At 40.0% G+C, this 23,234-nt stretch overlaps 1 protein-coding gene across 13 annotated transcripts in view; it reads right to left on the bottom strand.

Moving 5' to 3' along the window:
* TCF12 (transcription factor 12) overlaps positions 1-21,638 on the bottom strand; it is a 363,108-nt gene extending 341,470 nt beyond the window's left edge. For 5 of the 13 annotated variants that reach the window (XM_078333238.1, XM_078333243.1, XM_054239313.2 and 2 more), the window contains exons 1-2: positions 20,352-20,450; positions 19,272-19,344 (exon numbers count right to left, since the gene is read on the bottom strand). Coding sequence is in view for 6 of the 13 variants with exons in the window: in XM_035258674.3 (XP_035114565.1) it covers positions 19,272-19,344; positions 20,352-20,426 (148 nt within the window). In the remaining 7 variants the exon portion in view is untranslated. Of the gene's footprint in view, positions 1-19,271; positions 19,346-20,351; positions 20,451-20,860; positions 21,238-21,403 lie in introns of those variants that run through there. The other 8 variants (XM_035258674.3, XM_035258675.3, XM_035258676.3 and 5 more) reach the window with 3 other exon arrangements.
* Positions 21,639-23,234: the final 1,596 nt, after the last annotated feature.

Genomic DNA, 23,234 nt, shown 5'->3' with positions numbered 1-23,234 from the left:
GAAAAAACAAACACACACTATGAAAGTATGATTTCTTTTTGCTTTTCAGAGCTAGAGCTGGCTGTGGTTCTACAGAACCAGCTGTTTTCACATAAACCTCCACAGCTTCACTACTTGGCCACTTCTTGCTCATCCCTGATGATTAAACATGGAGTCCTGAAGTCACCTTTGCAGAAGAAATAAGAACACAAGTGGAACATTCTCAAAAATCAATACCTCACGTCTCCAGTCAGCTAATCAACATAAGTTTCCATGCTTCCTTAAAGCCTCACCATGCAGCTTATGCTGGGAGAGAAAATGCAATTAGGGGAATTTAATCTATCTTTCCACTAACATATCACCCCCAACTCTAAATCAAAAATCAGCTACCAGTGTTTATCTACCTCAAAGCATGGTACTGTGCAGAAACACAAGTGTTAAAGCACTATCTTTATACCATTGGAGTTTATAATCTGTCTAATATACTTAAACAACCAAAAAACTCCACATGACAGTATTCTAAAAAATGTTAGGGTAAGTGAAACCGCAGAATTTCCCAACAGAAATACTTTGTTCAATGTGCATCAAAAGTAGGCATCAGACCTTTTTTTTAATTATAGGTAAAACTCAAGAGGCTGACCAGCTATTATACAATAATTAGTTGCACTCAAAATCTATTTGGCATAGCTGCCATACTGGCCTTAGCTCTCTGCCTTCAGTGGTAAAAAAAGAATTAGAACTTTCTTCCACCAAAAAGCCTTTAAAATATGTGAATGCTGCATTTTTTACAAAATTATGACCTGAAATGGCCAGGAAAGATTTGAAAAATGAAGGAGAGTTCAAAGGGCATAAGAATGGCAAAGAGTATTCCAGGTTGGGAGTAAAGAATAATTGTAGTAGGAGGTCAGGTGAGGAGACCAGTGTGACTGAACCATACAATTCAGACTGAAAAGCAGTGAATATAAGACTGGCTAAGGTAAGTCTGCATCAGATTATTAAAGAACACAAATGCTAAGGTTGCATTTCCAATTGTTTTGATAGCCAACATGGAACAAAGCAGATCCTGAGACAAATCACAGAAAGTAGAGGTTTTAAGTGTATGAAATAGACTGTATTATGGACTGAATGTTTACGTCCCCTCAAAATTCATATTCCCCACATATTCCATATGTGGAAGACTTAACCCTGAATGTGACGGATCCCCTATGGAGATAGGGCCTTTGAAAGTTAGTTTAGGCTAGATGATGTCATGAAGTGGGGCCCTCATGACAGGTAGGATTAGTACCAGGAAACATCAAAGAAACAAAGAGTGACACTGAAATTGTAATTAAAAAAAAGACAACCAAAAAACCAAGTCTAGGACCAGACAGATTCACAGCAGAATTCTATCAGACATTCAAATAAGAATACGTACCAATCCTATTCACACTATTCCATAAGACAGAGAAAGAGGGAATCCTCCCTAAATCATTCTATGATGCCAGTATCACCCTAATACCAAAACCAGGAGAAGACATAACAACAATAACAACTACAGACCAATATCCCTGATGAACACAGATGTAAAAATCCTTAACAAAATACTAGCTAACCAAATCCAACAGCATTATCAAAAAGATAATCCACCATGATCAAGTGGGTTTCATACCAGGGATACAGGGATGGGTTTAACATATGCAAGTCAGTAAATATGATACACCACACAAACAGAATTTAAAACAAAAGTCACATGATCATCTCAATAGATGCAGATGTAGGAAAAGCATTTCACAAAATACCGCATCCTTTTATGATTAAAACCCTCAGCAAAATAGGCACGTAAGGGACATAACTCAGTGTAATAAAAGCCATCCATGACAAACCCACAGCTAACGTAATACTTAATGGGGAAAAGTTGAAAGCATTCCCTCCAAGAATTGGTACAAGACAAGGATACCCACTCTCACCATTTCTATTCAACATAGTCCTAGCCAGAGCAACCAGACAAGAGAAAGAAAGGGCATCCAAACCGGTAAAAAAGTCAAACTATCGCTGTTTGCTGATGATATGATGGTACACTTACAAAACCCTAAAGACTCCTCCAAAAAACCTCCTAGAAGGTTACAGTGAGCCAAGATCATGCCACTGCACTCCTGCCTGGGAGACAGAGCAAGACTCCATCTCAAAAACAGTAACAAAAGAAAAAGCTCCTAGAATTGATAAATGAATTCAGCAAATTTTCAGGATACAGAAGTAATGTAGTACACAAATCAGTAACTCTACTACACACCAACAGTGATCTGAGAATCAAATCAAGAACTCAATCCCTTTTAAAATAGCAGCCAAAAGTCTAATACTTAGGGATATACCTAACCAAGGAGGTGAAAGACCTCTATAAGGAAACACTACCAAACACTGCTGAAAGAAATCAATGACACAAACAAACAGGAACATATCCCTTGCTCATGGATGGGTAGAACCAACATTGTGAAAATGACCATACTGCCAAAAGCAATATTCAAATTCAGTGTAATTACCATGAAAATACCAACATTCTTCACAGAACTAGAAAAAAAAAATCCTAAAATTTGTATGGAACCAAAAAAGACCGAGCACAGCTAAAGCAAGACAAAGCAAAAAGATCAAATCTGGCAAAACTGTGCAGAAACTCAAGTGTAAAGCACTATCTTTGCTGCCACAGAGTCTATAATCTGTCTAATATGCATACAGTAAACAACCAAAAAACCCCAAATGACAGTATTCTAAAAAACGTTAGGATAAGTAAAACCTCAGAATTTCCCAACAGAAATACTTTGTTCAATATTTACCAAAAGTAGGCATCAGACTTTCTTTTTTAATTACAGGGTTAAAACTCCAGAGGCTGACCAGCTATTATACAATAATTAGTTGCACTCAACCCTACTGGGCATAGCTGCCATACTGGCCTTAGCTCTGCCTTCAGTGGTTAAAAAAAGAAAAGAAACACAAGTCTAATATACATACAGTAAACAACCAAACATCACATTACCTGACTTGAAACTAGACTGTAAGGTCATAGTCACCAAAACAGCATGGTACTAGTGTAAAAATAAGCAAACAGACCAGCAAAACAGAATAGAGAACCCAGAAATAAACCCAAATGCTTAAAAGCCAACTGATTTTAAAACAAAAATAAAAAGTGGGGAAAGGACACCCTATTCAACAAATGGTGCTACGATAACTGGCAAACCACATGTAAGAAAATGGCACTGGATCCTCATCTCTTACCCTAGAACTTAAATCTACGAACTGAAACTTGAAAAATTCCGGAAGGTAACTAGAAAACCCCCTCTAGACATTGGCTTTAGCAAAGACTTTATGACAAAGAACCCCAAAGCAAATGCAACAAAAACAAAGATAAATAGATGAGGTCTAATTAAACTAAAGAGCTTCTGCATAGCAAAAGGAAAACTCGGCAGAGTAAACAGACAACCCACACAGAGTGCAGATCTATACATCCAACAAAGGACTAATCTCTAGAATCTACAAGAAACTCAAACACATTAGCAAGAAAAAACAAATAATCTCATCAAAAAGCGGGCTAAGGACATAATACACAATTCTCAAAAGAAGATATACAAATGACCAACAAATATATGAAAAAAATGCTCAACATCAATAATGATCAGGGATATGCAAATCCAAACCACAATGCCATACCACCTTACATCCACAAGAATGGCCATAATAAAATAAAAAAATAATAGATGTTGGCATAGATGCACTAAAAAAACAACACACACTTCTACACACCAGTGGGAATGTAAGCTAGTACAGTGACTATGGAAGACAGTGTGGAGATTCCTTCAAGAACTAAAAGTCGAACTACCATTTGATCCAGCAATCCAGTGTTGGGTATCTACCCAGAGGAAAAAAAGTCATTATGTCAAAAAAAAAACTTGCACACACGTTTATAGCAGCACAATTCGCAATTGCAAAAATATGGTACCAGCTCAAATGTTCATCAATCAAGTAGTGGATAAAGAAATTGTGATACACACACACACAGACACACACACACACACACACACACAAACACACAAATATAATACAACTCAGCCATAAAAAGGAATGAACGAATGGCATGCACGGCAACCTGGATGGACTGGAGATGATTATTCTAAGTGAAGTTAACTCAGGAATGGAAAATCAAACATCGTATGTTCTCACTCAAAAGCAGGAGCTAAGCTATAAGACATAAAGGCATAAGAACGATACACTGGACTTTGGGGACTCAGGGAAAGGATGAGGGGAGGTGAGGAACAAAAGACTATAAACTGGGTTCAGTGTATACTGCTTGGGTAGATGAGCACACCAAAATCTCACAAATCACCACTCAAGAACTTACTCATGTAACCAAATACTACTTGTTCCCCCGAAATCTACAGAAATAAAAAATTTTTTAAAAAAAGAGAGAGATACCAAAGAGCACACAGGAGACCCTCCTACCACACACACACATACACTGAGGACACAATTAGATGGTATACCTCTGCAAGCCAGAAAGAGAGCCCTCCCCAGAAGGCGACCATGCTGGCACCCTGATCTCAGGTTTTTACCCTCCAAAACTGTAAGAAAAAACATTCCTCTTTTTTAAAGCCACCAAATCTACAGTATTTTGTTATGGCAGCTCAAGCAGATTAAGACAGATTGGAAAAAGAGAGCAAACGGCAGCAAGAAGACCAAGTAAGGAAACTAGTGCAATGTCCAATAGCAAAGCAACAGATTACACAGCCATCAATTAGCTACAGAGAAAAAAAAGCTACCTCACCTGGCCCCCAGATTCTTAGAAGTTATATTCAAGAACCCTCACTATCCATTTCCAAGGTCTTTAGTTTTGCTGTTTCACTTACCAGCTATTCTTATCGTTGCAATTTAAGACAGATCTTCAAGAAAGCATTAGAAATTATTAAAAACAGAGAAGCAGAGACAGAGCCCCAGAATTTTCTCTCTCTTTTTCTTTTTTGGAGACAGAGTCTCACTCTGTCGCCAGGCTGGAGTGCAGTGGCACGATCTCGGCTCACCGCAATCTCCGCCTCCCAGGTTCAAGCAATTCTCCTGCCTCAGCCTCCCGGGTAGCTGGGACTACAGGTGCATGCCACCACGCCCAGCTAATTTTTTTGTATTTTTAGTAGAGACGGGGTTTCACCACGTTGGCCAGAATAAGTCTCGATCTCGACCTAGTGATCTGCCCGCCTTGGCCTCCCAAAGTACTGAGATTACAGGCTTGAGCCACCGCGCCCGACCGACCCCAGAATTTTCTTGAGTCCAGTCAAGCAACTGTCACATCATCCTATGACCCTTTTCTCCCAAACCCAGTCAGTGTCTTATTCTGAAGACTAGTCAGCAAATAGCTCCTATGAAGGCCACAGTACACTGGCCTCCATCAAGGCTACCTCAGTGGCCCTACTGGTACTAGGTTCCAAAGGAACCCAGTAGTGTCCTTACTTAGAATTTGTCAATTCCATTCTTCAAAATAAAGTGAAACTTCTAAACAATATGATTCCATAAAGAGATACTTAGTGATGGAAAATCCCAATATTTCTCAATGTAAGGTTAAAAAGGTGTTTTATATACCCAGACAAACACACTAAATGGAAAGAGACAAGGCTGGGCATGGTGGCTCATGCCTGTAATCCCAGCACTTTGGGAAGCCAAGGCGGGTGGATCACGAGGTCAGGAGTTTGAGACCAGCCTAACCAACATGGTGAAAGCCTGTCTCTACTAAAAATAAAAAAATTAGCTGGGCATGGTGGCGCACACCTGTAATCCCAGCTACTCAGGAGGCTGAGGCAGGAGAATCACTTGAACCCAGGCGGCAGAAGTTGCAGTGAGCCGAGATCTGGCCACTGCACTCCAGCCTGGGCAACAGAGTGAGACTCTTATCTCCGAAAAGAAAAAAAAGAGAGAGAGACACAACACTGGATGCTGGGGGGTCATCCTCATCACAAAGCCCTAATTACAAAGAACCAGGAAATGGTAGCACCAGCAGACAGCTCCAAGCCCTGATGCCCTGTCATTCGTGGATATGACTAAGTCAGACTTTCTTGCTTCAAGCAGAGCAGACAGTTCATCTTGCGTTTCATAACCTCATCCTTGCACCCTCTCCTCCTCACTCGGGAGTATAAAAGTATAGCTGAACTTTTAACTCTTTAAAGGTTTAACTATTTAGTATCACTAAAATTTTGTTGAGATTACTGCTTATCAATACAAAGTAAAAGCAGAATATTCCTAACAACTATTCAGCTGTCACATTCCTACTTAAGTCTGGGGTTAACCTTGTCACTACAGCAGATCCTCAACAAGCATTTTAAAAACTAAGCTGAGAAAAAATGACTCAAGGGCACTAATATGGGGGCTCAATGGTTTGGAATATACTTAACAGAATCCACACAAAGAATATGTCTGAGGATTTATTTTACTTTAGTGCTTTAATTTCCCCCATTTAACCAAAAAGACTCATCTGAATAATTCTGAGATTCTGATGAATTACATACAAAGAAATTCTGATGATTCATCAGAATTCTGAGATTCTGATGAATTTTATATACATATTATATTTCATTCTGATGAAAATATATTTATATATAAAATTATATACTAAAAATCGTATTACAAAGAGTTCCCTAGGCTAGTGTTCCTCTCAGTCACCTGATTTAATCTTTAATAACCCACCATCAGAAATGTTTACGTTTACATTAAGATTCCCTCTCTCCATGTATCTGAAGAGCCTGGAATCCTTTTCAAGAGTTCCTAATAAAATAACTAATATCTGTATAATCCACAAACCTCTACATTTTACAATTTCCATAAAAATGTTTTAATCTGATCATTATCCCAACCCTGAGGCAGTATTTTTATTGTCCTCACCTTAGACTTGAGATAAACAGACTCAGAGAGGTTAAAACAGACGGCCCTAGGGTCACTTACTTACCTAGTAAATAATAAAGCCAACACTAAACCAAAACTTTCTCCCAACTGCTCCTCTTTCAAATATACTACAATGTATCTTTATTCTCCACCATCTTAAACAAACCACTCTACACTGAATAAAAAACAGTGCATTAGCAGGTACTCACTCGAATACCCACATATGCTCTTTAACAAAACAACAGCCCAATCTACTTCTAAATAAATAAAAATATAAAATGAACTAATTATACCCCTTTGAATATTAGCATTAATACCTTTCATTTCATGAATTGAAAGTTCTGTTCTATTAAAATATCTTCTGTATGTTACATTTTTAAACTACTTTTGGAATAAATATTTTCCATCCACTTTAACTGTTCTGTAACTAAGTAAACACTTAATCTTTGAAAAAGGGAAATAAAACAATAAAAATTTTCCATACTGTGAAGCAACCATTCTTTTCTATGACCTCAACTAAATGACAGCTGTGAATAATCCAATATCTCACAACTATCAAATTTCATCTTCATTCCAACTCACAAAGTCTGAAGACAGCTTAACAGTAAGACCACACAAAAAAAGAATTACACTTATAAATATATCTTAGGTGGTAGCTGTTTATATTTTATGTCTTGAAATACTAAATATAAAGTCCTTAATTAACTATTTTATGGAGACTTTTAATCATACTGTTTTCTCCTTAATAAAAATAAATCCTCCTGACACAGTGGCTCACACCTGTAATCCCAGCACTTTCCCAGCACTTTGGAAGCCAAAGTGGGCAAATCATCTGAGGCCAGGAATTCAAGACAAGCCTAGCCAACAGAGTGAAACCTCGCCTCTACCAAAGATACAAAAATACGTGTGGTGGCAGGTGCCTGTAATCCCAGCTACTAGGGAGGCTGAGGCACAAAAACTGCTTGAACCCAGGAGGGAAAGGTTGCACTGGGCCAAGATTACACCACTGTACTCCAGCCTGGGCAACAGAATAAGACTCTGTCTCAAAAAAAAAAAAAAAAAAATTACATAAATAAATCTTGAAGCAGTTTTGGAGAATATTAACAATACCCCATTTAAGGCTTCTTTTATACTTTGTCACCTTGGCTTCAGATACGACTTCTTATTACAACAAATTTCAAAGATTTCCAGAGACACTAAATTCCTTCTCAAGACAAACCATGCTCTGTAGATTGGTATCAGTGCAGGTGCAACTCCAACTGATTAGATTTGCAACTTCTGAGGGGCAATAAGAAACCACAGGCAAATGTGTTTTACTGTTGATTTCTCTATTTCCTCTTTAAAAAGAACAGTTACCAACTTCCTACAAGAATTATGAAGTAAACAGCATACGAGTAAGTATTTATGAAGCACTCTTAACATCACTGATTTTGTTTTAAAACAGAGACTCCTCCCCTTCCCCCAGTCATTCAAAGGACAAAGTCCTACTGCTAATATAACTTACTTGGCAAGTCTCCGGAGTCAAACTCAATGCAAACAGTCTGATCACTACAGGCACTGTTCTTAAGCTTGTGAGGAGGGATTATATAAATATGAAGCCAAGAGAGACCCTGGCACTACGGCATGTTTTGTATTCCTGCAGTACAGTATCTCAAACCCCTATAAACTTTAAGTTGATTTAACTATTTAACATTGTATCATGGTTCTTAGGACAGTAACACTAGCAAGGTACAAGGAACAGGCTTGCAAAACCACCAGAAAAGTCAATGGCCAAGTGGTCTACCTCTCAAAACAGACTACAGCAGACTAATTTATTACATACTTCATTACTACTTTCACAGTTTATATTAAACAGTAGTAGGTCTAAGCCAGTAACAAGCTCCTAAGGAAAATTTCACACTCAGCAGAATCTTCACTTTTAATTCAGATGCCAGTAATATTTCAGGAATAAACATCATGCTACTAATCTGTGAAAACTTTTCACAATAGAAAAGAATAAAGTTTACCAAAGACTAATTTGTCCGTTCCCTAGAGAAAAGTATGTTAGCTCTACTTTTTCTTCTTGAAGATAACTATCAGAATTTTCTTAACTGTTTGCTCTCAGTCAAAATTCAAAAAGAGTATGATGAGGGTTGAGGCTTCCTTGTGGCAGAAATTATATATATATAAATATGTATATAAAATGGGACCCAAATGAAAATAATTCTACTCTCCTGATAGTACCCTGAAAATTTCCCTGCATGCTTTAACTGATCAGCACACTCCTTGTCCCAAAAGATGAAAAAGGTTCTCTCTCCTCAAAACAGATCTTGATTCCCTAAATCAATGTATTGGATGGACCACTCAAAGATAAAACTCGGCCTGAAAATCTATATTCCCAGAAGAATTTGCTTTATATAAACAAATTGACTGCAATTTTTTTTCTGTATTTAAAATAATGAAGTCTCTAGACTTCTGAACAAAAAGTTCCTACTGTGAGTTGAAAACAATCCCTGGGGTCAGAGGTGAAGGAAGAAGGGAGAGGAGGAGGAGAGAGAGACAGATCTCCCTAGTACTTTTTCTAAAATCCATGGGGCCAAGTGGGTTTTAGAACTCAGCTTTGCAGATTTTAGAAAGGAAACATAGTATACAGGTATATATATCATATGCTACAAATCAGCTCCTGGCAACAACACAAGAACTAGGAAAATAGAGAATGTCAATGGCCTTCCTTCAGGTAAGATTTTGCCACCAAAATACTTTATGCTGAAATTATTTTGGTTCAGATCTTTTCAGATTTCAAAATTGCAGAAAAGGGACTGCGGACCTCTAACAGGGAAAAGGGGATCTTGACAAATAATAAAATATGCTATCACCTAGAATGAAAAAAACTAGTTGATGCTTAGATAAAAAGACATTAAGGATATTCAGGACAGTCTTGAAATGACTCTAATTACCTACCCAATTGGAAAGTTACAATCATTTCAAGTTATATGTTCTTATCAAAAGATTCAATATGAAATATTTTCCCTTTAACTTTATTCCAAACTGGGACCAACACTAAACAACATTTTCTAAAATCTGAGTATGTCAATACCAAGCAGATAAGTAAATGGGCCTCTGGACCACATGACAAAGTTTGCTAGACATAGTGGGCTTTCCAAATAGGAAAAACCTAAAAGGATGCTGCAGAACTCAAAGATTCTTACCCTTGGTACAAGTGGCCATATCAGCTCAGATTCTCTGAAATGACCGTGGCCAACCATGCTTCTGTTCAAAGCAGGCCTAGCATTTTGCATTTTTTTCCTCTCCAAAGGCACAAACAAACCTCTTATTTATTCGCAACCACCTCAAAACAACAACATATGCCTCTAGGACCAAGAAGTTGGATGACTGTAATTCCCTCCCAGCCGGATACCTGCCACGCCCAACCAAGACTCACAACTCTTGCTGGCAGCAGCAGCACATTCGTTCCATGATTGGAGTAGCTATGATTGTTTTAAACCCAACCTGTATTCATTGTATCAGCCACCAATGAAGTGATGAAAGAATAATTAGAAGCCGATCTTGCTCATTTTTAAAGCCTGAAAATAGCTCACAGGCAAAACTACCAGAAGCAAATAAACTGCCCACTTTTGAGCGAGGCTGCCTCCAGAAAGACTTCCTTTTAGCAACCAGAATGATCTTCCATAGATTACTGCAAATTTAGAGAAACCCTCTCAGTTCAAATTCAGGCACCTTGCTAACACCTAAAACAGAGGTGACAAAATGGCACCTTGGGCCAAATTCCCCCAATTTTAATAACCAAATACAGTAAGTTATAGTAGTGGTTTTTTGGTTGGTTTTTTTTTTTTTTTTAAGGAAAAAAGGTAGTACTTTATGTCCTGTACCTCATCTCAAATTGTTTTATAATATTATTTTGAAGGTCATCCCTGAGTCACCACCCAATGCAATAAAAATTGGTAACCAATGTCTAATCCGTTTACATTTCTGTGTGATCTTTAAGTCCCCAAGCAGCTTACAGTAGCTTGGATGACTCACCATGGTCTTTACGAGAGCAATTTTTAACATGGAACACACGAGAGCACATTGGAACAAAAAAAAACCCCAAAGCTCTCTCTATAAAAACTACATCTTCTTTCCAAGTCAAGGGTATCTTTAAAAATTACAGGATGATCTGGCTGGAAACAGAGAAAAGTTCAAATAAAAGTCACACTATTAACAAAATGATCTGTGCTTCAGTTTATGAAAATAGCAGTTTACTTTCTACCAAAACCATATTTCCCCTTGACGTAATGATCCCTTTTCACAGGCTTCTATAGGAGCAGGAAAAGGTGCATGAAAAAATACAGCTAAAGAATATGCTCTGGAGTTGGGCTTCTCATTAAGGATAGGCTAGCATTCCATTCCACCCTGACCCTTACCCTCCAAAGATGTAAATAAAGCACAACAGGAGGAAGGTAGTGCCATAAGCCAAAAATGATACAACTTTAGAATTTCAGTTTTACTCAATATTTAATGAAAACATATTTAAATTACAACAAATATGTTTGTGGTAGCAAGTAGTAAATAAAATGTACATGTATTTTTAAAATAAGATTTCTTCTGCTCACTTGCTACGTGTTGCTTCAGGCTACCAAGGGAGTTTATGTTACTTCTTCTTGGCCATTAAGAAAAAAAGGGAAGCTGCTCTACCCTAGAGACTGTTAATATTCTCTCCAACCTGTTCCCAAGCGTTCCAACCTTTCAAGTCAGGTAATTTTTATTTTACTTAATTATTCAGACTATTCCTCACTCCAGAAATAACTTCAAGTAGCTGGAGAAAAAATACGGACAAAATACTACATTTAAGTGGCAGTGATGCCTTAGCATGGAAAAGGATTTTCAGAAGGTGTACATATTCTGTTCACTAATCTGTACTCTACAAAGTATACTCCGGAAAATAACGACATTAAGAAGAAATCAACCAAAAATATACAGTTAAGGTTCTTAGGTACTTCACGACCTTTCAAAACTATTTGTATGCTTGATTACTTCTCAGACTTAATATACACAATTTTATGCCACTATAAGCAACTTTGATTCATTGCTCTTGGAGGGCTATTTCCTCACTTCCATCACCACAGACAAAACATTTCATTTTATCCAAAGTAAATAGAATATATACAGTGGAGTTTCCAAATAATATTGACCATAAATTGCTTATCACAATGCCTAGTATATAACAGGAATTCAATAAACACTAGCTACAATACTGGCTATATAAAGATTACTAATATAATCATTAGTATTACCTAGAATACTAATTAGGAAGTACCACAATAACAGCAGCTACCATTTTTGAAGCAGGTTTGTAGGAGGAAATATATACAAAACCTTATTTAACCTTTACAAGGATTCTGTAAGCAGGGATTATTACCCACTTTTCCCAAATGAAAAAAGTATGGCTCTGATTATTTAAATGTCTTGCCTAGGACCATCTAGCTAATAACTTGCAAGTCATCGATTCCAATCCAGTTGTCTCGCTCCTGAGCCCAATTCTTTCCACTACACTATACCGCCTCTCTCACAAAAGGCAGGAATTCAAGGGCTCTCTCACTGACAAGACTCCAATTAGATTCCACTCCATTTCAATAAGCACAGGTCAAAGAATGACAGGAGTTCCCACCAGTTACCACACAACACATTTGTATACAAGCACAAATATGCTCCAAATGTCAAAATGCGTTCCGTTCACATACTAATAAAGTTTTGTATTGTTACATTAAATAATCAACCGAAGTCACTAACTTTAAACATGTAACTCCAACATTAACATCAATCCTTGGCCTGATAATTTATCTCCCTCTGCGTTCATTTCCCTAAGAGAATTCATTAGCTTTAATTATAACTTGGAGGCACAAAAAACAAATTTGCATCTCCTAACCAAAAGAAATCAAAATGTGAGCAAAAACATACTCATACACAAAAAGGTGGTCAGTACTACATTATTTATCATATCAAAAAGCAAATGAACAAAAATCCCTAAATGTCAGGTAATAAGAGAATGGATTTGTTAAGTTATGCTATATTCATTCCATTTAAGAGCATGCAACTATTTTAAACCAAGTTAATAACATGAGAAAATGTTAACAGTAGAAGATTAAGTGAAACAAAAAAATAGAACATAAATAACAAGTTCTCAACCTTGCCAACAGAACTTTAAGATAAAAAAGACAAAAAGGAAATAAATCAACACAATTTTCTCTGGATAGTGAAATAAAGGTCATTTCTCCCCTTCTGCTTTTTCTGGTCTCCAATTTTCTTTTCAATAATGACTATGTATTAACTTTACATGCAGAGACAGTTTTCTTTTAAACCAACATCGTTACCCAGCAGTCTTCAGTCATAAATCTACAAATTAGCCAGAAGAGTCCCAGGTCATGTGAAATATAAAATGAGCAAAACAATTCAGCATCTTTATTACTGCCTGCAATACTATCCTCCAATTATGTCAGAACTGCAATCTTGACTCATTTCTCTTACCTACAGAAAGCCAATACTTCAAATTCTCTCAATCCTTTACTTCTGGTATTTTACCTTCCTATTCCCTACACTAATACCACATCCAATCCTTCACCAGCTCATCCCTAGATTAGCATAGAGGCTTCCAAAGTAAATAAATGCCTTCCTTATTTCAGTTTCTTCTAACAATTTACTCCACCACAGCTAACTATGTGCTAGGCAGTATTCTTGGAACTTGACATTTATTAACTCATTGAACACTCCTAACAACCTCATAAGGATAACTACTATTATTAGTCTTATTTTGCAGATTAAGAAACAGAAGCAGAGAGGTTAAGTAACATACCCAAGATCACCCAGCTATTCACTGGTAATTTCTGGATCCGAATGCCTGCAATCTAACTAGATAGTAATATGTAAATACAAGCTTCCCCAGGAATTAAGCAGTGATGATGAATAAAAAGCAGCTTCTCTCACTATGAACCATACAGGACCTTGAATACATTTCAAGTTCTCTCCTCATGCTATTCCTCACCTGAAAGACAAGTTCTTTTCTTCACTATTTTCCATATCTCCTTCACAAGGCAACTCTTAACATTTTTCAGTTTTCCTCAAGCCAGTTCCCTGACTCCTCAGCACAGCCTTTTTCTTATGGACTCAATTTAAACTACAATAATGTGCGTTAGTTGACCTCTTCTAAAGTTTACCTCACTATTTTACTTCCCATTAAATGTCTCCACTTTTTTTTTTTGAGACAGAGACTCCCTCTATCATCCAGGCTGGAGTGCCGTTGTGTGATCCTGACTCACTGCAACCTCTGACTCCTGGGTTCAAGCGATTCTCCTACCTCGGCCTTCCCAGTAACTGGGACTACAGGCATGTACCACAACACCTGGCTAATTTTTTCTATTTCTCCTAGAGACAGAGTTTCGGTACCTTAGCCAGGCTGGTCTCCAACTCCTGGCCTCAACTGATATGCCCACATCAGCCTCCCAAAATGCTGTGATTACAGGCATGAGCCAACCATGCCCAGAGAAATGTCTCCACTTTTTCTGAACAACCTTCTCCATTTCCCATCTTCCCAAAAACTATTAGAACACTTCATAAGTAGATACTGAGAGTTAACTGATAAAAATTAGATACTTATGGCACAACTATTTAACAAAGCAGACTGTCATTCAATAGTCTTTTGAACTAAAATATCTAAATGTCTGTCTTCTCATTGTTGCCTAAACACAAACACTGAGTTTGCAATTTCAACATTCCCATCCAAGAATACACTTTCAAGTGATACCCAAAAGCAGTCATATTAAATGATCTTTCACAAAGGCATTCCACACATTGTCCAGAAATAGTATTTTTTTTTTTTCAGGAGAGCCTTTCTAATAGTGCTACTTTTACTTTCTTTCAGTGAGATTACCCAAGTCTTTGACAATACTAGGTAGGCAATGAGATTCCAGGAAACCAATTGTTTAAGAGCAGAAAAAACTATATGGCTTTAATAAGAGAGTGATATTTATGACCCAATTAAGACTAAAATTTGAAAGCTGTTTACAGTCAAGCCTGGATACCTTCATCTTTATCTTCCCATTTCAAAAGGCTTGTTTAAAAACTCAAAGGATATCTTGAAGACAGAAACTTGAATTTGTGTTTAAATGGCTAAAGAAAACAGACAAAAATAGTAACTGTAGGTATGCCTCAATACAGATACTAAACAAGCCTCCACAATGTTGTGATCTAATCAAGTTGTTTTTCAAATCCATTATAAGCAATGACTACTTAAAAAAACACCAATTTGGTTTTCTTTTTTTTTTTTTTGGAGACAGAGTCTCTCTCTGTTGCTAAGACTGGAGTGCTGAGGCGCCACCTCGGCTCACTGCAACCTCCGCCTCCCAGGTTCAAGCAATTCTCCCACCTCAGCCTCCCGAATAGGTGGGATTACCGTGCCCACAATCACACTCGGCTCATTTTTGTAATATTAGTTGAAATAGGGTTTCACCAGGTTGGCCAGGCTGGTCTCAGACTCCTGACCTCATGGTGATCCACCCACCTCGGCCTCCCAAAGTGCTGGGATTACAGGCATGAGAGCCACCGCGCCCCACCTTGTTTTTCAATTGTTCAGGAATTGGCCTGAAAAGTATGCAATACGCACGGTCATAATCTTGTCTCTAATTTTTCTATTTTCCAAGTTTGAGTTTCCAAATACAGGTTTTCTCTAAACTAATTTTTTGCTACCTTTTACCTTAAATGAGCCACTTAATAGCAGACCATACCTGTCATAAAATATATTTTTGCCCACACACCTGCTGACTCTGTCATAGCTCTCATTAATCACTACAGCTTACCTGAAGCAAATGTCTAACATGGCTCAATATTAACAAGTGTGTATTACTACAAATTATAGTTACTATAAATTTCAACACTAATAGGTACATAATACGAACCACACCCTACTCATAACCTTAAACTACCTTAAGTGAAAGGTCAAACCTGGTTTCTTCTCTAAAATCACCGTTCCTACTTATATTACAGTTCAGTAAAAACCCACATTGGTACAATTTTGGTCTTCCCTCTCTTGATTTTTTTCTTGATAGGTACAAGTAATGCCATGACAATTTGAAAAGCTTACTCCAAGTTTAATAGGGTAAGAAGGCATCTAGTAATCTGAGCATTTTTTTATTGACCTGAAAAGTGGATGCAGTTATAAAAGGCCAACACCAACAATCCTTGTGGTGACAGAACAGTTTCTGTATCTCGGCTGTATCACTATCAGTAACCTAGTTGTGATACTGTACTAGTTCTGCAAGGTGCTGTTACTGCAGGAAACTGGGTAAAGGGTATATAGAATCTCTGCATTACAACTGCATATGAATCTATAATTATCTAAAAATAAAGTTTCGTTTAATAAAAAAATACTGGAGCAATTTAATAAGAATTCATCTTTCTAGCTGTGTATCAGTATTTTCAGAAAGCCTATATGTACATCTAAAAATCCCCCACAAAAAAAAAAAAAAAAAAAGATCGGTAACTTTAGAATGAAAAACTGTTTTCAAAAAATTAAAAGCCAGAAAATACTTCCTACATTTATCCTCAAAAAATTTGGGCAAAAAGAAGCCTATACTGTTACAAATGTCTGAATTCAATAAGAAAAAGTATAGCTTTACTTAATAGCTAAAACTACTTTCTAGATAAAAATATAAAAGAAAAACATACTTAGTAGCCACAGATAGCTTACAAAATGACAACATCACTTATTACTTAGATTCAAAATCTAACAAAGGAAATTTTCAGATTTCATATAAACGCTTATGTACTAAAAACTAAACCCAAAAATCACAATTTAGATGTACACACTCAAACCCTGAAGTTGAGAACAGGGATTTAAACATCTGAACCATTTCCATTTTGTCAATCCTTTTAACAAACTTTCCTTCTATAGACTGCCCTTTCTTTCTGTACACCGCCCTAATTGAGAGTGCCTCACCTTTCACTCCTACAGAAAGAAAAGCTACTCTCAAGGTCACTTTAGGAACACTTCACAGAGTCTATCATGCCAAGGGAACAAATTCAGTCCTAACCATAACACAAAGAAAATTTTAACGTCTTAATGAAGAAATAACATAACAGATTCCTCAACACAAATCAGTTGTAGTCAACACACCTTTATATTTTCCTTAGTGACTTTTGACAAATAACTCAGCTATCATGAGTTACTTGTTTTGCTTCAGGAATAAGATTAAAGGTAACACCACATAATATAATACATATTGCATTCTTTCAGCTAAAAAAGTTTCTGAAAGTATTATATATTGTTTCTCAACAACAGCCCACTGTGAAACTGAGCATTCATCAAAAAAGAAAAATAAAGGAAATTATAATACCCAACTATAAACTCTAGTTTTCCTAAGTTAAATGGCATGAGGTTTTTACAAATGTTACTCCAAAGACAAAATGTAAAACAAAAAACCCTAATCTGCAGCAGCTCTACAAAAGGAAGGTCAGATCTTCAGTTCCTTAACAGCTGCAAATACATAGGCATTAGGGTGTATTACATAGTATCCTTTGAAATCAGGGCAGAAGATTATTCGAATGTCAATAAGGTATATAAATATAAACTATATAAGTCAAATAATGTTGCAACACCAATTTCTTTTAGACATTCCTTTTAAGAAATGGCCACAGAAAAATCGTTATCTACCAGTACATCTTGATTTGAAAAAAATCACATGCCATTTTCTTTCCCAAATTGATATCCATTCGCTAACTTATTAAAAGTCATAGCTTTCTTATTACAACTTTTTGTAGCATTGAAAACAAACCACAGATAAATATTGTTAAGTCCACTGAATACAGGACTTCAAGTTCAAGCTTTTCAACGGATAACAAATCTAACTTTTAAAACTAAAAGTTCCTACTCTAAATAATCAAATATGGTGACCACTGGCAATGTAGAAAAATAAATTTTTCTTTGTGTAACGCAAGGTACTGAAAGAAGTCCAACAACTGCTCCAATGCCATGCTTGTAATCCACATCTCAGTTCACATAGATACTTTTTAATTTCAGAGACTATGTAATTCTTAATTTGAAAAGGTATAATAAATATAATTGCCTTTATTCTAAAAACAGAATGCACTTCTAAGAGCAAGTTCCTACAGTTCATGTTATTGTATCAGTGAGTGTCCAGTTATAAATATTTACCACAACCTTAGCTGGAACAGTAGGCAACAGCAATATCATGACTCATTTTAAAAAAATACTAAGCACCATCTACCATGTATTACTCAAAGCACATTTGAAGATTCCCAAGAATGAACTATTAATTGCAAAAATGAGATGTATTCAAAACACTATGAAGAAATACAGCCATCTTCCACACCTTTAAAATTGTTAAACTTTCTCCACCCTCCCCAAAAAGTAACAATTTTCAAATGATTACCAGTAAAAGGAAGGAGGTGAGAGAAAAGCTGGGACTTGGCTTTCATTTCATGTTGTCCTTTTGATTAAGAATAATGTTAGTCTTTACTTAAAATCCAAAAAATGCCTTCATTTCAGTTACTTGAGATGATTAAGAACATGCTATACTTTCCCCACAAGCTGTAATTTCATAATTAAAAATGAATTTTAGTAAATTAAATTAATAGGCAATTTTTAAATACAAACTTTTTAGAATGTAAAGTGGTATGAAGTGTTTCGACTGTTATGAAATTAACCTTATTTTCTGATGTTTTACTCTCGAAGTATTTTAAGAAATCAACTATTATTTTACCAGGAGAAATAAAAAGCACCCATAAAAGAGGAATTATTGAGTTTCAGCCCAGAGATTTGACAGTTGGTTAAGATGATGGTGTCATGGCTTTAGTTATCTTTTTCATCTCTGAGCACAAAGAAATAAATTTAAATTAAATAAAAACTCACTGGAATGAATCGTGCTTCTCAAATATTTTAAAATTATGAGTTTTAAAAGTTAAAAAAACAAAAAATGAATACTTAAAAAAATGGGATGTTTAATAATGGAGCACAGCAGTCACAAATGTATCAAAAGTAAATTTAAAGACAACAGCACTAGTGTGTAGAATCTACTTTAACTTACTCTAAACATTATCATAATGTAATCTGGATATAGGGCAGAATTCAGTAATCTACTAGGTATCATTTAAAAATAAATCTAAGTTTCTGTTCATTTTGAACATTTACCCCATTAACATTTTAAATAATTGTCAACGAAACCATTGATTTCCTACAGATATCTGAGGGAACTGTCATCTTTTAAAATTAATAAATCTTACTAATTATCGCTTGACTCAATTCCACCTTTTATATACATATATTCAATAATATTTAAATGTCATGCTTTCTATTTTTCTACTAAAATGTGTCATACCACCAAAATACGAGTCTCTGGTTTAAGACATCATCTTACCTGATCCACTGAATTGACTGCTTCCTAGTGTGGTTGGTCTAGTTTTCCCACTATTAACAGGTGGGGAAAACATCTGCAAAATAATCCAAATGTTATCTGTTAGTCCTGAAATTCTTCTACCTTGCAAACAAAAGTCCACCAAAGCCATCAATCAGTTACCGTATTTCAGAGGGAAGTTAAAATAAAATTGGAGATACTTTCAGATCCAGAGATGCAAATACACTAAGTGATACTAATTCCTGATTAATTGGAAATAATGGTTACCGATGTTTTGAAGACCCTATCGTTTACATGGAAGACTCCAAGATTATTCAATTTAAACAATATATTATTACCCTTGATCTACACTATGGAACTAAGTGAATCTCATTACATTTACATTACATCTTAATATACACATACAGTCAGAATCATAGCCAATTAAATTACTACATACAGTAAGGATTATAACTGAGTTGTATAAAGCAGGTATAGGTGCTACCTCCAAACAGCAGTTAATGAAGAAATTAAACCCATTAAAAATAAAACCAGTGGGCCCTTTGGTTTCAGTTGATTTTTTTTAAGTTATTTCCTACGTTAAGAACATAATATGTATATATACCACAGATAAATAAAAGTACTCTGCTCAGAAGGCTGGAAATTCTAGATCTGGACTGCCTTTCTTGTAGCTGACATCTTTCAGGTACCATAAACTACATCTGATATCAGAGAGGAAAATGCTGAGGAGTGCTGAAGAAAATAACAATACTTTTTCCTATAAAGTACAAGATCTCTACTAATCATCCGGGGCGGAGGTTGCCTCAACCAAAACTCATAATTACATTGTTCTCCTTTTAACTGGTTAAACGGAATGACCCCTCTGGCATTAAAGTTTTAAACCTGCAAGTCTAGACATTACATCAAAGTTCAGGTGTCCAACTTGGGGGAGCTGGACTCCAGCCCTGAGAACTACTGCTCAGGCAGAAAGCAGATGGAGTTCACGCTGCCTAGTCTCCACGTTGCTTCCCCCACCCTTTCTTTCTTTTTTTATTTAAAAAAACCCTCTGCAGAACCCCAAGATGCCTCGGAAAGCTCTCGTACCGCACTGAAGTCCAGCAGGTCGCTCAGCTCCTTGTCGGTCCCTATAGCGGCCATGCGTTGTTGCTGGGGATTCATCTTCGGCCACTTCTAGCAAGTCCTAGGGCAGAGGAAACGGGCTCAAGCAGAGACCACCGAGGCCCAAAGTGTGTGAGGGGACGGAAAAAGGTACTGGTGAAGAGGAAGAGCGCTGAGGGGGGGGCCGGTACCACTTCCAAGACCCGGACTCGCTCCCACCGCGGCGCGAGCAGGGGGCGGGAGAGCTCGGTGCCCGCGCCGGGTCCCCGAATCCACGCGTTCCTCGGCGCGGCCCAAGAGCGACGCGGCGGCTCCCGCAACTCGCCGCCTCTCCCGCAAGTTTCCGAGCCCGTCTCCGGCGCCCCCTGCCCGGCGCCCCCTGCTCCGCGCCGCCGCGGAGTGCTCGGCGCGCGGGGCCCGGCCGCGGCGGGGGTCTCGAGGAGCGGGTGAGGGGCAGTTCGGCGTCCAGCGAGCGGAGATGCGAAGTGACTCACTCGCTCGGCAACAATAGAACTGACAAGTTGCAGGGAAGCAGCCGCTCGCAGGCCCGCGTCCGCGGCCGCCGCCGCCCGGATGTCCCCGGCGGGCCCAGGGGGTCGGAGAGCACCCCCAGCGCATCCAAGGGGCGTTTTTAAACAGAAAACAGAAACGCCGACAACTCGTCGCGCTCCCGCCCGGCGTCCCCGACCCGGGCTCGGCCTCCTCCCACTTTTGCTGCCTTGCCCGGGACCTGCGAACAATGAGCCTGGCTCCGCGGCCGAAGCCGCCCGATCTCCCGCGCGCCCCGGAGCCTGGGCGCCGGCCCGAGTCGAGCGCAGAACGGGGCGCACAGGCCGAGCGCGCCGCCAGCGGGCCTGAGCGCCCGCGACTCGCGCCTCCGCCCCCACTCCGCTCCCCAACTTGGAGGGGACCCCGGCTCTGGCACTGTACAAAGGGGCGCGGAGTTGAGGCGCGGGCCAGTGGCGCCCCCGCTCCGGCAGGGACGCCGCGGCGCCCCGCAGCCCCCGGCCCTGCCGCGCCCGCCCGCCCGCAATTACCTGCCGCCCCGTCTCCGCATCCAACCACCCCGATTAAAGTTCACTTTGGCCCGGAGAGCGGGCTCGGGCTTCCCCGCGTACCGCCCAGCGGCTCGGTTCACTTTGCCCCGCACGAGCTCTTGGGTCTGGGCGGGGGAGGCGGCTTTCGGGCCTGGACGCCCCTTGCTCCCGGGGCGGGCAGTCAGTCCCCCCGAATAGAACTTGTGGGTCTCCTCAGGCGGACATTTTTTTCGCTGAGGCGGCCTCAGCACCGCGCTCGGCTCGCCTCGGATCCCTCCGCGCCGGGAAGAGCCCCGGCTTAACCCTTCCCTCCCCGGGCCGCTCCGCCGCCTAGGAAGTGAGGCCGGCCGAGGGGGTGGGCGGAGCCGGCGGAGACGGGGGAGGAGCCGCGCCGCGGCGGGTGGACAAAGCCCGCGGTCGGCTGAGGCGGGACGGGGTTGGGGCAGGCGGGGAGGGGCGGAGGCGCTCACAGGCACCTTGGGAAACAGGCCGCGACCGCTCGCCGAGGAACCGTCGTCCGGGTCCCCTGTGAGCGGGGCGGCGGGCACCGTGGGCGCCTCCTCGCGTTGGTCTTGTTGGGTCTTGGACCCCGAAGCGGAGCGACGAAGACGCGCCTGTGGGAGCATCTGGGTCCGCGGCCCAGGCCCCCGAGCCTTCCCGGAACGCGAGGCCGCAGAGCAGCGAAGGCTGCGGTTCCAGAGCGGGTCACGCGGGACGCCACTGGCGGCTGGGCCCCGAGGCTCCGGCCCAGGAGGGCTGCGCTGGGTGCAGACAGTGCACTGCGCGCGTGGGGACGGGGGACCCAGGCTCCTCGGCCGCTCCGGGAGCGGGCGCGGTCGGGCCGATGCGCTGCCGAGCCGAATGCTGGAGAAAGGGCCGAGGCCTCCCTGAAAGCAGACAAAGCAGTGTGAGCTTCAGGCCCTCAGACACCCACTCGCACAGACCCCACGTCTGCAGTCACCTCCTCCCACCCGAGTCCCGTTCGGAGCCACCGAATCGCACGTCGGGCGAGGTCTTGGGAGTCGCTGAACCCAGGCTCTTCATCTCAGGGACAGCCCAGGGCGGCTGTCACACGGCCACTGTCTTGTGCGCCTCGAAGGAGCCCCAGAGTAGAAGGAAGACGCAATCACTGAACCTCAGTGCTTCCATTCTGGGCCGGAAGGGACATTTCCTGGAATGGCAGCCAGTGTTTGGGCTCAGGTGAGTGAGTGGAAAGACCGGTAAGGCGCACTCCGAAGAAACACTGGAGAAAGAAGACACTTCCAGAGTGACAAACGGAAGGAAGCAGCCAAGGCCTGAGGACAACATGGCCAGGAGGAGCCTGTGGATTCCGGGCTGGGATGGAAAGGGAGGTGGATTCACCTACCATATGCCATTACTGTACTTATTACCGTCGTCTCTTTGTATCCGTAGGATTGGTTCCCGGACTCTGGATTTTCCAAGATGTTCATATGCTTTTAAATCATTTCTAGATTAGTTATCAAACCTAATACAATGTAAATGCCATGTAAATAATTGTTAAGGTGTATTGACGGAATAATCACCCAAAGAAATCTCCAGATTTTCAGTACAGATGCAATCCTGGTGAGCCTAACTACATGTTTTATTTCAATTGTTTGAATCCTCAAATTTGGAAACCCCAGATATGGATGGCGGATGGTACAAGCAGCTGTCAGGTGGGTTTCCATGGCTTCGCATTGGCAATACCTGAACCTTATGACTGATCCTGCGGTAGCCTAGACTCCCCAAAATAGCCGCTTTTCCTTGTCTTGGTAAACAAGCCCAGTTCTTCGTCACGTCCCTCTGCCTACCTACAGGAGCATATGGTTCC

Source organism: Callithrix jacchus, chromosome 8 (genome assembly GCF_049354715.1).
Source record: "Callithrix jacchus isolate 240 chromosome 8, calJac240_pri, whole genome shotgun sequence".
Classification (NCBI taxonomy): Eukaryota; Metazoa; Chordata; class Mammalia; order Primates; family Cebidae; genus Callithrix; species Callithrix jacchus.
This window is presented reverse-complemented; position numbering and strand designations above follow the sequence as displayed.